The sequence below is a fragment of the Corvus cornix genome, chromosome Z, assembly GCF_000738735.6.
Source record: "Corvus cornix cornix isolate S_Up_H32 chromosome Z, ASM73873v5, whole genome shotgun sequence".
Classification (NCBI taxonomy): Eukaryota; Metazoa; Chordata; class Aves; order Passeriformes; family Corvidae; genus Corvus; species Corvus cornix.
The window spans coordinates 36,408,544-36,425,133 of NC_046357.1; the positions used below are offsets into that span (position 1 = coordinate 36,408,544).

General features: G+C 41.5%; 2 protein-coding genes across 8 annotated transcripts in view; both read left to right on the plus strand.

Moving 5' to 3' along the window:
* Positions 1–681: 681 nt before the first annotated feature.
* PRXL2C (peroxiredoxin like 2C) lies at positions 682–5,203 on the plus strand. The gene is made up of 6 exons (XM_039566788.1): positions 682–880; positions 1,357–1,425; positions 2,938–2,991; positions 3,436–3,541; positions 3,780–3,911; positions 4,535–5,203. The coding sequence occupies exons 1-6, from the start codon at positions 689–691 to the stop codon at positions 4,660–4,662; spliced, it is 681 nt and encodes a 226-aa protein (XP_039422722.1). The 5' UTR covers positions 682–688; the 3' UTR covers positions 4,663–5,203.
* Positions 5,204–7,764: 2,561 nt separating this feature from the next.
* Positions 7,765–16,590, plus strand: part of CDC14B (cell division cycle 14B) — a 52,292-nt gene continuing 43,466 nt past the window's right edge. For 6 of the 7 annotated variants that reach the window (XM_039566785.1, XM_039566781.1, XM_039566780.1 and 3 more), the window contains exons 1-2: positions 7,765–8,023; positions 15,826–15,919. In XM_039566785.1, the coding sequence (XP_039422719.1) occupies positions 7,864–8,023; positions 15,826–15,919 (254 nt within the window). In that variant the 5' untranslated portion in view covers positions 7,765–7,863. Of the gene's footprint in view, positions 8,024–12,801; positions 13,257–15,825; positions 15,920–16,590 lie in introns of those variants that run through there. The other variant, XM_010403741.4, reaches the window with a different exon arrangement.

Here is a 16,590-nt window from a genome sequence, read left to right on the forward strand (position 1 = left end):
GTTTCACAAAGCAGAATAACTTCTGGAGATCCCCCAGTCCTATTGTGTCTGACACTTCTTTTTCCTCTGCCCACTAAGAAAAGTACCCTCATCCTCGTAAGCTTTCAGCTGACACAACAATCTAAGAGACTACAATACTCTTCCAACAACCTAGCAGTTTTCTTATTTTAAGGACTGTTCATTCATTTCTGCGTGCACTCGAGCATCTTCTGCTATTCAGCTCTCAAGGTACTGTGAAGCTCTGCTTTTGCAGGAATAGGGACACCGGGTTTGGTGTGTTCTTTGATACAGCAGCTCGACAGCTCCTCAAGAACAGTTTTCTATCTCGCTTACGGCCCGCAGTGCTGCGGCCTCCCGCAAAGCGAACGCCGACCTCGAGGCCGTAAGACCATGTTACCGCTCCTGCTCGCACGCCATTCCTGGGAAGCTCCGGGTGACTTCCCTATGTTTCCCGGGCACAAACCGCACGCCGGCCGTGGCTGACGGACGCGCAGCGGTTTCGGCCGCAGGTCTCTCGCTCTGTCCATCCGAACACCGAGCTCCTCCTGGACCGCGGCGCGGCTGCCCGAGGTCGCTCCCGCGGACGGGAACGAGCCGCCCCGCTCCACCCCGGCCCCGTCGCTTCCTCGCCGTCGCACAACGCCCCGCGCCTTTCCGCTCCAGCTCCGCCTTTCCTTTCGGCGCTCCCATGGCCGGGCCGCCGGCGCCCCCGGTCACGCAGCAGGTCGGGCGGGCGCGGGGCTGCGGGCGGCGGCCGGAGCGGCCGGAGCAGGAGCAGCTGCGGGAGGCCGCCCGCTGCCTGGTGCTGGACGCGGACGGGAGCAGCGTCCCCTTCCAGGCCCTGTACGGGGAGCAGAAAGCGATCGTGGTGTTCGTGCGGGTGAGGAGGGGCCGTCGCGGGGCCCAGCCCGGCTCCCGGCGGGGCTGTGTGAGGGCGGGGGTGCGGGGGCTCAGCACGGGCTCGGCTGGAGCGGACGGGGAAGAAAGCACAAAGGAGATCAGTGCTGCTCCTGAGACCCCCTGTTCTTTGGTAAAGTGACACACTATTCACCAGAAAGGAAATACTTCTTCAGCCGGGTGTTTAGGGAAACAAGTATCATGTTCCTTGATTTCCCAGCTGTCGAGCCAGCTATCACATTCCTAAAATATCTAGAGATAAAAATATTTGCAAGGCTGCAGGCCCAGTGTCCTTGTTCAGGCTTGGATTAAACCAGTATCCTAATCCAAATTTGGTGGCTGGAATCTTTCCCATTCCTTGTTCCGGATCACCTCCAAAGTGGGTGCAGCCCAAAGTCTACTGCTTCATTGCTGTGCAGTTTTATCTGTTCCTGACACATTCAACTGGGTATGTTGCAGAATTTTTTGTGTTACACCTGTAAGGAGTATGTAGAAGATCTGGCAAAAGTCCCCAAAGCATTTTTACAAGTAAGTACTCTGCCATTAATGTTTGTGGCTGCAATCAAGCAGATTTGTTATGTCCAACTGCAGGCTTATGTAAGGCTTCTAGGAATAAAAAAATGGCTCAGAAGAAGCACTTTCATTGTTTGCTGCAAAAGCAATAATGAATCTGCCTAGGAGACACAGGAAAGGATTTATGGCACTACACACTCTTGCAGCAGCATTATTTCTCCCTGCCCTATTAGCTTGGTGCTCTTTTTACTGCTGTGTTCAGAACAGTTAGACATCTGACAGGCATTTCTTTTGGTATTAGCAGTGCCCTGGACAGCTGTCTTCTGACTGCTAACTAGTGCCCTTTCCATTATGTTAGTAGAGCTAACTGATGGTTGTGCACGGAACAAGATCAGAAAATTGATCTGGATTAAAAATAGTATCTTTTTCTATGGTGATCTGTAAGCTGCATTAATAGTGTATCCTGCTCTCCAGGCAGCTGCACAAACAGGAATGACAGCGACAGAAAGGAGAAGTAGAGTGGGTAGGGGTTGCTATCGATGTGTATTTGTTGGGTGGTAGGAGACACCAGAGAAGACAATGATCTCCTGCTAAATGTGGAAGGTCAATCTGTCCCTCCTAGACTGCTGATTGAAATTCTGTCAAACTTTATTCCCAACAGCAGCATAGCCAATGACAGAGACTCAGGTCATTGCTGACAGAAACAGCAACTCTAAGTCCATCTGAGATGGACTAGGAATTTGAGGACAAAAATAGGCAATTTCTTTGTCAGTTTCCCTTCTCAGGACAGATATTTCTAAACTGTTTGATCAGTGTTACTCAAAAGGACATTTTCTTAATTTGGCTCCTCAAATAAATGTATACAGAGAGTCAAAAATATCCACACTTTTCTTAGTGCAAGTATTCTGGTTTTAGGAGGGTGTCTTTTCATAACAAGCAAAATGATTTTATATGGGCAATGATTTTATATGGGAAGGGCAAGTATTACACCCTAGCAGAACAACCTTACACTTACTAACTGTTTTACTGATACCTAAATGGACTTCAGATTTGGCCCCTGTTTTAGACTCAGGCCTAAGGTTGCACCTGCAATAGACAGCAGTGCATGTGAATGCAAGTTATATCTATATCACGTATGTGAATTATAGATGTTTGGGCACCATTTGGGCTGCTTCTTTAGATGTAGGTGCAACTGAGTGGAAATTTTGAGTTTCCAAAATCATAATACGTTCTAATCAATTGAAAAGACCATCCTACCAACGCTGCAGGAAACTCAAAGTTTACGCACCTGTAATTTAAAAGTTATCTTTAAAAATAATTTTTCACTTAATAAATTAATGTAGCTGCTAATTGCGGGTGATATACAAAAGTGCAGTCTCCAAACATGTAAGTAATGTTAACGTCAAATAATTTTAAGTCAGTGCTCTGCAATCACTAACTTGGAATACCAGATTCTGTTAATGTTCTGAAGTCATGTGGAAACACCCAGTTCCTCTTTACAGCTTCAGTACCCATGTTCTGTTCCAGGAATCGAATGTGAGGCTTATAGTTATTGGACAGTCATCATATCATCACATCAAGGTAAATAAAGTAGACATTAAATACAATGTATCTTCTATTGTGTCTTAATGGTCTGTATTGAGGGATTTGTTTTGCTTGAAAAGGTGGTCTTTTGCAATGGCAATAAAAAAGGATAGTATTCATGAGGCAATTCTAATAGCAATACATCAGTAAAGCAAGTAATTAAAACTTTCAGTTTAAAAACCACCAGGGGTTGCTAAGGAAACATCTTTTCCTGATTTCACTGGAAGCTTTGTTTTAATAGAAGCTTTGAGGCTAAAAAATTTTCCACTTTAACATAACAAACACACAGTTTTCAAATAAGAGGGGGGAAGGTGGAGCTGGCAGGGCGTCAGTAATTTTTCTGTTGTCAGTAGACCCTAACTAGTTACTGCCTTAACCTTACACATATTACTTCTTATTTCTGTGTGTGTATGTGTGTGTATGTACACCTTTGTTTTGCAGCCCTTTTGCAGTTTAACTGGGTATACACATGAAATGTATGTAGATCCACAAAGGGAAATTTATAAAATACTTGGCATGAAAAGAGGTGAAGGTAATAAAGTATCAGGTAAGAATACTTTTCTCATCTTATTTAGACTTTCACAAACAAAACAAAAATGCTCTGATAAAATAGTATGGCCACAATGTAAAGAGTGAGTTGCCCACCAGACTGTCTCTCATAGGCTATATTTTGAGAAAACACTGATAGTCAGGAATCTCTAAACTATTCACAGCAGTTGTTCAATGTTGTTGTTCTTATATACTTTCGTATTTCTAGATAACAAGTGTTTTGTGGTTTTGTTTAGTTCGGAGCCCTCATGTGAAATCAAACACACTTCTGGGAAGCATTAGGAGTATATGGAGAGCAATGACTGGCCCAGCTTTTGATTTTCAAGGAGACCCTGCTCAGCAGGGAGGAGCTTTGATTATAGGCCCAGGTGAGCTGCTTTGCTTTGTGTGAAAGTTACAACTGTCTCATTCCGCTGTTTGCTGCCATCTCGCCTGCTGTCCCTGTGGGTCCCAAGGAGACAGTCTTGTGTTGAACTTGTGTGATTTCTGTCGCATGAAGGAATCTGCAAAGTGTCATTTTGTAGTCCTATCTCCCACAGAGGTGGCATAAACCTGATCACAGTCCTGCAGAAATTGATTGGAGTGCTGATGGAACAACTGCCTCAAAGTTTGGAGGGTTTTCTTGACATCGTGGTATTTACCTACATTCTGCTTTCACATTTGATTTGAGGCATTTAATGTGGTTTTAGTAGAGAAGCAGAATGTGAAGGGGGAATTGCAACATGACAGTCATCACATTATTAGGAAACATCATGCTACAGCAGATTTAAACTAGTTAGGTGCTTCAGTGTTTCTTGCTTCTTTAACATAATTAAAATTCAAACATAATTAAACAATTGTCATTGTTTAAAATACAGTATATTGTGCAGTCTATAGAACTAGTACACATTTGTACGATAACTGGTAGGTAGTCAGAATGCTGCTTCAATTCACTTACATCTTTGAATAAATAAATATTTATTCAATAATTTACATGTTATTCTCATTCCAGGTAATGAAGTTCATTTTTTGCACCTTGATAAAAACAGGCTGGATCATGTTCCCATTAATACAGTTTTGCAGCTGGCAGGAGTTAAAACAGTGAATTTCTCAAACAAACCCCAGATTATTGACATATGACACTGATGTAATATATACTTTTTTTTAAATTCGTGCTCTACAAGAACAGTTCTCCAGTGAATTCCAACAAGCATCGGTTCTGTTGTGTCTTTGTGGGACATCTGAAACCTTATGTAGAAAATAAAAGCATAAAATAAACTACCTGACTCTAGAGAGAGACACAAAAGCGCTATTTCCATTGAATACAAGATAATAGAAACTAAAACTCAGCTGAGAATGATTGCAAAACATCCTGCAGCTTATTATTGCCTCATCAAACAATATTGGTAATATATTTTAAAAATCATTGTTCAAGGTGCACTAAACTAAAAAATCAGACTTTGCTCAGGAAGAATTTGGGATTCTTGCCTTCAGCAGATCAACATGGGCTTTCAATCCAAGACTTCTCAGAATTCTTTTAAAGCTTCCACCACTGTATGACAATTTTGTATGTCACAATTTTGAACACCTGGACTTAAGCTTATGCCTACTTTTGCATCAGGCACTGGCAGAAGTTATGAAATACATTTCACAATTTCAAATAAATATTTTAAATACATCATCCTGTATTGTCTGCAATTCTTTTGTGTGGTACAAAAATGTGGGTTTTAAGACCAAAGAGGTATGTCTTAAATTCATATCTGATCAGATTATCAGTTTTAGAATAAGCCAAATTATTTGTTTTCCTATGAAGATTTGCAGCAGAATGTTCTCCCTTTGTATGTATGTACTTTCTGTCAGAGCAAGAGGTCTCTGAAAAAATTGTCCTTAGTTATTTCTTAGACAACTGAAGTAAGCATAACAGCATTCTGGTTTGCAGTTCTGGCATATTTCATATTAACCATTTATCTACAAATGTTTATGTTCAACATCTATTGCTTTCATTAAAGTAGATGTGCCCTCTTTCATCCAGGAGACACTTCCTTTTAGCAATTTGAAAAAAAAAAATTTCCAAGATTTATGGAGGAGCATATCCTTTTCTGCAATCTCTGATCTTTGACCTTCACTGTAAAATGCTACCATCCATACATACATGTCTCAACTACAAATTTTCTCCCTTTTTAAGCTTTAATGAAATTGTAAAATGGCTTTTCGTGAAGATGTTTGTTCCTGCATCCATTAAGGTCACTGACAGGCCCAGAGCAAGGTCTGCAAAGCTTTACACCATTAAGAGCATGTGAAATTAAATGCACTGTTCCTTGATGAAAAATAAAAAGCTTGCTTAAGAAACATAACAATACTGAAAAAAGTAATTCTATTAAAGATACTATGCTTTAGCAACTTATTCATTACACCCCTATTTTGATACTATGCATTTAGAAGAAGGATATTATTAATAGAAAAGTACTGTTGTAAGTTCTCTGCTTTGATTAACAGCACTCAGCACAGGGCTAAAGGTAGTCTTGTGCAGACTCTGAACCCCTGTGATTTCAGGGCTGGCCAGAGGCTTCCTCAAACTTGGCATAACAGACTGGGACAGGCAAGCAGCTGAGGCTCACAGGGGAATGAAGTCTGCTCTTCATGAACCACTGCCCCTACAGTCACAAATAAGGAGCTGCCTCCTCCTTCCAGCACTGCTCCTGCTCACCAATATTTTTCAGCATGCCAGAAACTCTGGAATGCATCTGCCTCTCTGCTTTATGTTACTTAAACAACAGACAAAAGCAGGCTGGAAAAGTGGTCATATGTTTATAAAATAAAGACAATAAGCACAGAAAAATTATTTTCAAAGAGAATGAATGATGAATACTCATTTTATTTGTAGAGCTTCCACACTGCTTCATTCACCTGATAATCACAGCCGAGGACACTGATTCTTATTCCACTTTTGTTTTGCAGTTTTTGTTGTTCTTGGTGCTTTTGATTTTAAAGGAAATGTTCTAGCTGCCTCCCTGATTGTTTTGCTTTTAGTAGAATTAAAAAATATATACAATGGTAATAGTTCTGTTGGTCCTAATAAATGCATTTAACTAACTATAGCTGAAAGAACTATGGACTGTTAAAAGGTATTGGAATGAATTAAGCTGTAGTTTTCCAGCTCTTTACGTTCAAGTCATCCACCCTCACCATTTCAATACCGACAAGAACCATACCACAACCTCTGTGTTATCCCAGGAAAATAATTTCTTCAGAAAGGCTCACAAACTGCAGACAAACAAAGAGGGAGGAAAGAGAGGAGGATTCAGCACAAGAGCTGAAGTGTCCTAATCAAGGCATCGGCCCTGCTTTTTGCATCTGGCAACAGCTTCAGAGAGTTTGCTGGAGCACTGCGAGACAATGACTACCACATTCATAATAAATTGGAACAACGATGGCCAACAATCCTTGGATGAATTTGTTTCCGAAGTGTCAGCAGACTTTTAGGTCTCTGGTGTTATTTAGAAAAGATATTTTCAAAAAAGTTATACTGTGAAAAGTGGCAACTAGTTTCCAATAGGTTTTCCTCCGTAAGTAGGCAGGCACACTCAGCAGCGATAGAGCAGTTCCTTAAGGGCTTTCATCACGGCCAATGAGACGGAGGTGGGAAGGCAGTGGTTTTCAGAAGCTGTTTTACCTACTAGCTTGGTTTAGTGCTACAGCTATTTAAAGTAACTGTGTGTTTCAAAGTATCGCTGTGTCTAAGAGGCAGATTCAAACACAGTTACTTTAACTTTCCACGAAAGTTCATTTAATGTTCAGACCAGAAGCCTGCATGTACTGGACTGTTTTCAGCTGGCCTTACAAAGTCCTTGCGCCCCTCTTTTGGCACATGTCATGAGGGGCACCTGGAGGACTGCGACGCCCCAGGAGCGGGCGGGGTCCATGCGGATTGCCAAGGGCGGGAGCGGGAGCCCTCCCCCCCGGGGCCGCGATCTCCCATCCCGGCAGCGCCCGGCGCCACGTCAGCAGCGCGGGCCGGGCGCGCGCCCAGCCAGGCGGCGCCCGGGGACGGGGGGGGGGCGGCGCGTGCCCCGGCCCACCTGTTACCGCGGCCGCCATGACGTCACTCCCCCTCCGCTCCGCGCCGCTGACGCCACACCGCGCGCCCCAATCAGGGGCGGCCGTTGGGGGTGCGGCGGGCGCTCCGCCGGGCGGGGGGCGAAGGTGCGGCGGGAGGGGGCGGTGTCCGCGGGGACGCGTCAGCCGCCGCCGCCGCCCTCGCCGCCGCGGGGTCCCTCCCCTCCCTCCGGCCGCCCGGTCCCCGCGGGATGAGGGCATCGTAGCGCCGCGGCCGCCTCCGCCATGAAGCGGAAGACCTGGGCCGAGGCGCGGCGCCGCGCAGCCCCGGCGCCGCCCGCGCTGAAGAGGACGCGGGGCGCGACGCCGCGGGCGGCGGGGGGCGAGGCGGAGCGGCGGCGGCAGCTGCCTCCTCCCGGGCCGGAGACCTGCCTGAGGATCGCGGGTGAGGGGGGCTGTGCCGGGGGGCGGGGTGTCCCGGTGTCCCGTCGCGTCCCATCCCGCCGGCGGTGGGCGCCGCTCCGGCTTCGGGTGGGAGACGTGCCCGCGGGGCAGGAAAACTTCCCGCCGGCGCGGTTCCCGGCGGGACTCTGGGGCGCTCGGCAGCCGCTGCCGTCCTGGCGGTGGGTCGGTCGGTCCCCGAGCTCTGGCGTGTCACTCAGCGAAGTGTTGTTGAGAACTGCACCGCTCGTCCGGCGGGATAACTCATCCTGCCGATGTCCCGGTAGCCCGAGCCGCACCGAGCACCAATTGCCTCGTGCTGGCGTTTTCTGCCTGCGAGAGAGAGCAAACGGAAAACAGCGTTAAACACATTTCTGTCCGTTCGACACGTTGTGGGGGGGGGAAAAAAAGGAACACATTTCTCCACGTATCGGGGAGATGGATACGCACACACGCACATATCTATGTTTCTCCTGATGCAGTAATATCGGCTAATGGGTAAAATAACGGGCAAACGTCGCGCCGCTTCTTGACACGCAAATGCCAACAGCTTGTGCGGGCAGGTTTGCTCAGTATCGTCCTTCCTTTTCGTGACTCCAGGCTCCCAGCCGCGCTTTGTTTTGGCACAGGAATCTGCCTCTTTTAAGAAGCCTATTGAATCACAGCCAGAAAATTCCGAGTTTGAGTTACCCAGCTAAAGGACGACCTTGAGTTTAGGTTGCCTAACGGCAACAACAACAACAAAAATTACTTTTTAAGTCATGTGTCACGATCTCAGAATTGTAGTGTATTTACAACTTCTCACAGAAAGCAAGAAATAAACCTCCCGGCACATCTCAGTGAAGGGCACAGAAAATGAACAGAAAGTGAACAGAGCAAGCAAAAATATAAAGAACAAACATGCAGAAAAGGTACCAATGTACCTTTTATTTCTGTGCCAAGAAGCAGGGGTCCTTAAATTAACTAGTGTGTCTCCTAGATAACTGTATGCTTAGAAAACCGTAAGATTTTGTTTTGAAAATTTGGCATAGCAACGTAGAAAGAATGTAAACTGCCAGAGCTTACCAGATTCTTATTTTTAAAAAGCTTTAATACTGTCAGGGAGTAAAATCCTAAACATTCCTGCCAAAAATACAGCATTTTAGGCCTCGTCTACCCAGAGAAACATAATGGTGTACTTATCTACAGAACTCTAAGGCTCCAATAACCCCATATGTGTATTTTTTCTATAACAGCAACCATTTATATAGGACATGATGATAGTATGATTTTAAGGTCAAGTGTGGAAACCACTCATGTGATAGATAATGACTTTTTGCTATCAAAGTGGTTTCACTACCTGGATCACCACTCAGCCCTGTCCAGCTCACATCTCCAGCAAACAGATCTGTCTAACCATTCTCATGAAGCAGTTGCTTGGATCTGCTAATGTGTGTCTGGCATCAACAGGCCCATTAAATAACTGTATTTTCTCCTTCAAAAAATGTTCACCCATTTAAATTCATTAGAGTGCCCAGGCTTTGACCTGTGTTTTTTCAGTGGGATTTCACTATGTGCAGCAGTACCTAGTATAGTAAATTTGATTAAAGTGCACTAGATTATTATATTTAACAATACTTCATTTTGTCTTGATCTTGCTCTGCACAGTGGCTGCTGTTTATTGTCTAATTTTTAATCCTGATTTGAATTACAGTCTGATTTTTAGTTTGCTACAATGTCATACTTATTTTTTTAAAGAGAAATCTTAGTAAGATAACAGGCTTACCTTTTTATTCAGCTGTTGTAAAGTTATGTCAAAGTTTGAAATGTCAGTTCTGCCTTCTTGTAATGTGGTTCTGAGGAGTTAATTAATAGGCATAGACTGGAGACAAATTAAAGCATAAGGTCTTATTCTTAAAGAATGGATGTACTGGTAAATACTTGAACCACTGTAAAAGCTGAGAAATCTGTGTTAGCTTATCTACTTACAGAAACAGTGTCAAACTTACTAAGAACATTGCAGGCTACCCTTATTTTCATCTTTGCAAAAGACAGAAGCGGAACATAAACCCAAATTGCTGTAAAGATTTATGGATCTTTTCTTGTGTGATGTTACATTCATAAACAGCAAAGTTTCAAATCCATTCTAGGAATTTTATACCCAACAGACTTACAATAATCATTGCATTTCTTTATTTTGTAATTGATTGTATGCATCAGCCGTGTGGCAGAATAACTATTAATCTGAACTGTCTAAATTTTTTTGTTTACTATTAAGGCTAGTTCAAGAAAGCTGTCCTTTTAAAAAAATTGTTTATTTTGGTCTATTAAGATGCATGGTAAGCTTTATCATTTTCTCTTTGTCGACTAGTGCACGAGGCTTGCTGGTATGAATTCAATTTGCTGGAACTGAATGCATCTCTTCTGTTTATTAGAAGCATATTCCCATATCCTTCTGATCTCTGAGAGAAGTAATTTATACGATCTAAATAAAATGTAACAATGCTCTGTGAGATGCTTGAAAGCTGTTCATTTCCTTTCCTCGGCTGCTTTTCTTTCTCATTGCTCTGATTTTATAAATAACATTTTAAAGAAGAGGTGGAATTACAATGCATAAACCTCAGGCAAAAGGTGTGGGTTTCTCTCTCACCTATTTTCAGTAGTGAATTTTAAAATGAAATAACTACAACAACTATACTTGAAATTAAATTTCAAGTGATACAAGGTCATGGGTCATTTCTTGACATTTGATTGTGCTTCCTGCTGAATGTATATCCAGTTTGTTTACAGTATGGAACTAGCATCTTAAAGGATGCTCTAAGCTGCAGTGTATATACCTATTTTTTTTCCTTCATTGAGAATAATTTTGCTTATACTGTCAGTTGGAGTTGATAATTAAATATTCATTTTAATGTATTCATTGATATGTGGGTTGGTTTTTTGGTTTTGTAGTGCAGTTTGGTTTTTTTTTTCCAAACCATTAAATGGTCTTTTTCCAGGAGTGCTGGCTTGTCATTATAAACTTTGTGTGCCCAAATTTTGTGTATTTTTCTAGAATGCTAAGGACACTTCTAATAAGTTCCATTAAGCTTCCAATATTTTGACTGTCACCACTTTCAATTAGTTTTTATTATGCTGCTATCTCAGTACCAAACCTGTGCTTGATCTTTTATCAATATGACTTCACTTACTTGTGAGTCTTTCCCAAAGTTAAGATTTTAAATACATGTTTAAGGCTTTTAGTGTCTAATCCAGCACTGAAAGCACATGAACATATGTATTCTTGTGTATCAGTCAAGAGCAGCAGAGTGGAAGCTCTCTGTGTAAGTGAAGTAACAGTGTTGATCAGTCATAACATGGCACTGAAAATAATGCTTTCATAGTTTTTTGTTTAAAAAAAAAGTTCCTTTATCTTTTTAGTGTGCTTTCATTTCCTTTATCACAGTCCAGGCTGTTGTTCTAATTGCCAACTCTATCATTAGCTAAATTTGAAATATAGTGATGTCTGAATGAATTTTTTCAAGGATAGAAAGGCTAAAAAGAAAATCTTAAACAACTTTGCTTTTTGTCTTGTCATTGCAACAGGATTTGCCTTTTATGTTTTCTCTCATGTCTTTCAAATATTTTGAAGTTTTTTAAGTCAAACACGACAAAATTCCATATACCAACTCTGAGTTTAGATATACGCTCCTCTTACAATAATAAAAACTCTTTGGTTGCATTCCTGATGATTCAAAACAGACTAGCATTGGGTTTTGTAGTACTGTCAGTCTCTTGAGTTTCTCTTCTAAGGCATCTATTTAACAATAGAACTGTAGAATTTCTGTTTGTATTAAATAATGTTTGCTGATCATATGTAGACTTGTCTTGCCACTAGTGCCTGTTTACTATTTAGTTGTCACTTAAAGTCATGGAATGACTTAGGTTGGAGGAAGCCTCTAAAATCATCAAGTCCAACTGTAATTCTTGAATTAATGAAATTTCTGTCTTGAAGGCCTGTGCAGCACAACCTGAGAAGCATCAGGCTTTTTGAGAGTAAAGGAAGGAGATTATTTTTTCATCTCTAAATTCACATTAATGTGATTTTGAAGTGGTACCTCTCCATTTTCTGTACCTCTATTTCCACAGAACACTGTGGCTCTAATAAACAAGCAGAGTGCTTTTGCTTCTGTATACACTCTGCAATTAGCTTGGACAGTCATGCTTGTGTTAGCTTTAGTCTCACTAGTTGAGGTACCAGCAGTAGCTCAGTTAGGAGTATGTAGGCTTATTTTGTTGTACACTGAATGCTTACTCAAAATAATTGCCTGCAGTGACATCCGTGCTTATGTATTTTAACTGTTACATAAGGCTGACAAAATTAAGTGTATTTGAAGTATATCTAACATGCTGCAGCCATATCTCCTAACTGCAGAGCAGATGCAGCCTGTAAGGCAGTGAGCCCTACTCTGTTGTTCTTCTGAGAGATGATTAGGAAGGTCTGCTCTAGTTTGATAGTTTTAGGATGATTTTTTATCAGAAATTTGCAGGAATTAGGAAGTGCTTAAGTGCTCTATATGTAAATGAAATACTAAAGAGCTAAAATTAGCAAAGGAAACATGAAGATAATGAAAGGGAAGCCTTGCTCTGGTGGTCCAAACCTTTGTGGAATCCTAGTGAAATCAAATCATCAGTGCTTGAGTGTATTTTATATATAAACTCTCAATCCTGCAATCAGATCCTTAATGAAGGAATTCTACTTTCTCTTAATTTCTGTTAAAAAAATCAACTCACTAATCCTTGACTAAATAGAACTTGGAATATGTTTGGAAAAAAAAACAGGTAAAAACAGACATGGTGAGTAATACAGCATTTTTCAGATGCTGGACTGGTAAATCAGTAGAAAGGTAAATACACTCACAGGAAATTTCTTTTTTCTAAAATCTCCCCATAGGAAACATGTTAAAAAGATGGAGCCTGCTGTTTACATAATAGGGAGTAATTGTTAGCAGTGCACAGGAATGGACAGCTTGTCAGGATATTGGCATTTGACACACACTGCTCTTACTGTGAGGTACTTCTGTAAACTCATTAAACTCAAGTTTCTTTCAGGTATTTTAAGAATAGCAACAATGAACACAGTTCGGAGAACCATTGCCAATAGCAATTCAGAAGGCCACATACATGCTGCTTGCTCAAGATAGGAATTCTTATTTTTGCTGGACATTTTTGCAAGCTGCAGAAGAATTTCAATAAGAATATGAGCACTGAGGATGCAGGTGATTCTTTTATTCCAAATCTTGTTTAGGAGCAAAATGCTAAATTATTTTAGGTCTTTGACCTGTGTAAATTATATTTGCTTTCATTTTTGTCCTCCTTTTGTATTTGAAGATTTTGGATTGCTCTTTGCAAAGTACTTTTCAAAAATGATGTAAAGTTTCTGTGAAGAAGTTGGAGTGCAAGAAGGTAGTGTTTGAGTACCCACGGTACTCAGTTTGAGTACCACAGTCATTCTTCCCAGACTTTGATGCAGTTATTGTTTGTGTATAATAAAGAGGGAGAGCTCAGTCTAGTCAATAATTAGACTGGCACTTAAGGACAGATGCCATGGAGGGAAAAATCTTGGCTGCATGTTCCTGCTGTTAACCCCCATCAGGCTGGTTCAGTAAGCTAACTCAGAAGATTTTTCCTTGTAAGGAACCTGGTGGCAGCTAGCCATTAAATCAATTTAGAAGTGGTGTGAAATTATAGCTTGGGGCTGCCGTGACATGTGTTTAATCTAGCAATGCCAGTTTAAACACAATCGCATCCTCTCAGTTCTCCTTTCTGCTTCCTCCCTTGCCCTCGGTTCTCCTGTACTCATGTTAGCTCTCATTCTCAGAGCAGAGGGAAGTAAGTAAGCAAGGCAGCTTTTTACCTTCTTTTCCTCTTCTCTTTTTTTCCTTTCCCTTTTCTTTTTTTCTTGCCTTCTTTTTTCCTTTTTTTCCTTTTTTTCTTTGCTTTTTCCTTTTATTTTTCTTTTATTTTCCTTCTTTTTTTTTTCTTTTTTTTCCTTCTTTTTTTTAGTATTGCCTAGGGATACCTGTTACAGTTTCTAATTCATGCAAATGCACCTTGACACAGTTCAGTGATTAACACAGTGGTGGGGAACCACCTCCAAAAGTCCACCCCCAGGACTGCCTCTCTATGAAGTAGTTTTTGCCATAGCGTATTTTGTATCCAGCTGGAGCATTGGTGCACTTGCTTTTCCACACATAATTGACTTTGTAGGCCAGTTTAGCCACTTCTTAGAAATGCACGCATTATTCTAAATTTTATCCTTTGGCTTGTTTTCAGGGGATGATTTGGTAAATGCTGGGAGGTACAGAAGCAGGTAATGCACTTCCCATCTAGGACTGCAGCTGTTCTGGTTACACGATGGGACTATTAGAAATTAAATAAGTAAATTGGGTGCATTGCTTCTGCTAGAGAGTAAGGAAGTAGGTGCCTGACTTGCTTAGGAGGTACTGTACATCCTACTGTTGCTCCTGACATGTAAATGTTTAAACCAAACCACTCACATCAGGCTGCTGTTCTACTGAAATAAGCATTAAGAAAATGTACAGTTTTTGGTACATTTTTGGTGTCTGCCTTCACCTTTTGAGATACTAGTGTATGTAGATGAGCACTGAGCATGTGACTGTTAAAATATAGATATGGTAACTCCTTTCATGGCATACTTTGACATGTAATTTCAAGATACAGGTAATGATTTCTAAGTGCTGGTCATGGATGATGTTGTTTTGAAGCTTAAAGTGATTTTTTTTTTACCCCCTGCTGTTTAAAAACTGACAGAGTTTTTCTTCATCACAAATCGTGTTTTGAAATAATACATGCAGGTGATCTGTTTTGATACTTAAATAATATCTCTGTTCTAGGGAACTAATTTGGGGAAACAAAAGCTTTCCTTTTAGGTCTGAATTTTAATCCAAATATTTTATGATGATATTTCTCAGCAGGAGGAAGACCAGTATTGTGGTGGTGCTGCAAGCCTCAATTTTTATTGACCAATTACCGCAAGCACAGCAATTTATAGCAGGAGCACAGTCAGTGTTTAAAGTTCACTGGGGCTTCAGCTTCCCCAGCCATAAAAGTAATTTATATCTATGTGAATATTGCTGGTATTTTTTTCCCCTCTTAACAAAGGAAGCCAGGGCAAGTACAAGATGCCTCCTGCCTGCAGGTACACAGGCTTTGAAGGGGCAGCTGGGGTGGGAATGGAAATTTGAATGGAGATGTCCAGGTGGAGGCTTGGCTGGTGCTCCCATGGGCAGCATGGGCTGCCCTGTTCATCCTTCCCGAGCCTGTTACCTGCAGGCTTTAATTGCATGGCACTACTGTCAAAATCATAGCTTTACAGAAAGAAGTGCCTGTGCTTTGGTGTGAGTGTGCTTCATCATTTAGTTTAACATAGGTGCTCAGAGGTGCAGAGGGATTTGTGGTTTAGTTTGGGGGGGTGTGGTGTGTGCATTGGTATTTCGAGTGCAACCACCTGCCGAAGGAGGTCTCTGCTCTGTGCGTGGGTGCAAGTCAGGGTCCTGCTATTTTGCGAAGTCATCAAACAAGGAGCACTTTGGGAAAGAATACTTAAGAGCTGGGGATTATGGGAATGCTGCTGAGCAAAAAACCTCCATCTTTGTGTGCTTTGTTTGTTTAACACTGGAGAAATAATAATACCTAATTCAATACTTAAAAGAAGATTTTCTTCATTCTAAACCATTTAAAGTTGTCCCATTGAGAGGTAATACTTCAGACTTTCAGCAAAAAAGCATGATGTTTATAAAAGCTTCCAATTTTCTTGCATTTCAGATCGCCTTTATTTTGCAATTCTCTGCCAAAAACCAAAGAGTGGAGCTGCAAATACCCATTATTTCTGCATAGATGATGAACTTGTGTATGAGAAGTAAGTACCGACTTTTTTTTTTCTTGTTTTTTTTACAGAAATAAATTAGTCAGAACAACAGCAGTGAGGAATCAGTATCATTGGAGAACTAATTACATGAGTTGGGTCTTCTCAGACCAAACATGCCATGATGATTTATAGACCTTAGAGTGGTTTCTTGCTTTCCCATCAGGATTTCTTAAAAATTTTCAAAGCAGAAGCTTTCATTATACCCATTCCTGTTAGAAGACACGGGAACACAATACAGCCATATAGATTCAGAAGTGCACATTGAACTGCCAGACTAAAGGGGGTGTCTTTTTTTCCTCATGTATTAAGTGGAATGTCTGAACTTCCTAGAATCAGAGGAAAAAAATGGCAAAGTCAATTCAAGCCTTTATGAGCTGACAATGGATATATTATTTCCCCTGGAGTGAACAATGTTTGCCTTTTACATGATGTGGAATGTTCCTAATTCTTCAACTGGTTTTGATCAAGGGCATGCTTGCTGGTTTTTAACACACTAATCAATCTTTATTCTCTGTGTTCCCTTTTCTCTGGCACTATGTATTACCTCCTTTAAAAGTAAAGCTTGTTAGTTCCTCTTAAAATACAGTTTCAAAACTTGTCACAGAGTGATACAGTAGCGCGAAGTAGTTCTTAAAACCTGGATATTAGTATTTTGAATGGTG

Bases quoted from the DNA above. Each gene is read 5' to 3' on its own strand.
- PRXL2C (XM_039566788.1), top strand. From the start codon at position 689: ATGGCCGGGCCGCCGGCGCCCCCGGTCACGCAGCAGGTCGGGCGGGCG. The intron at 881-1,356 runs GTGAGGAGGGGC...GGTATGTTGCAG, and splicing joins CGATCGTGGTGTTCGTGCGG to AATTTTTTGTGTTACACCTG. The intron at 1,426-2,937 runs GTAAGTACTCTG...GTTCTGTTCCAG, and splicing joins TCCCCAAAGCATTTTTACAA to GAATCGAATGTGAGGCTTAT.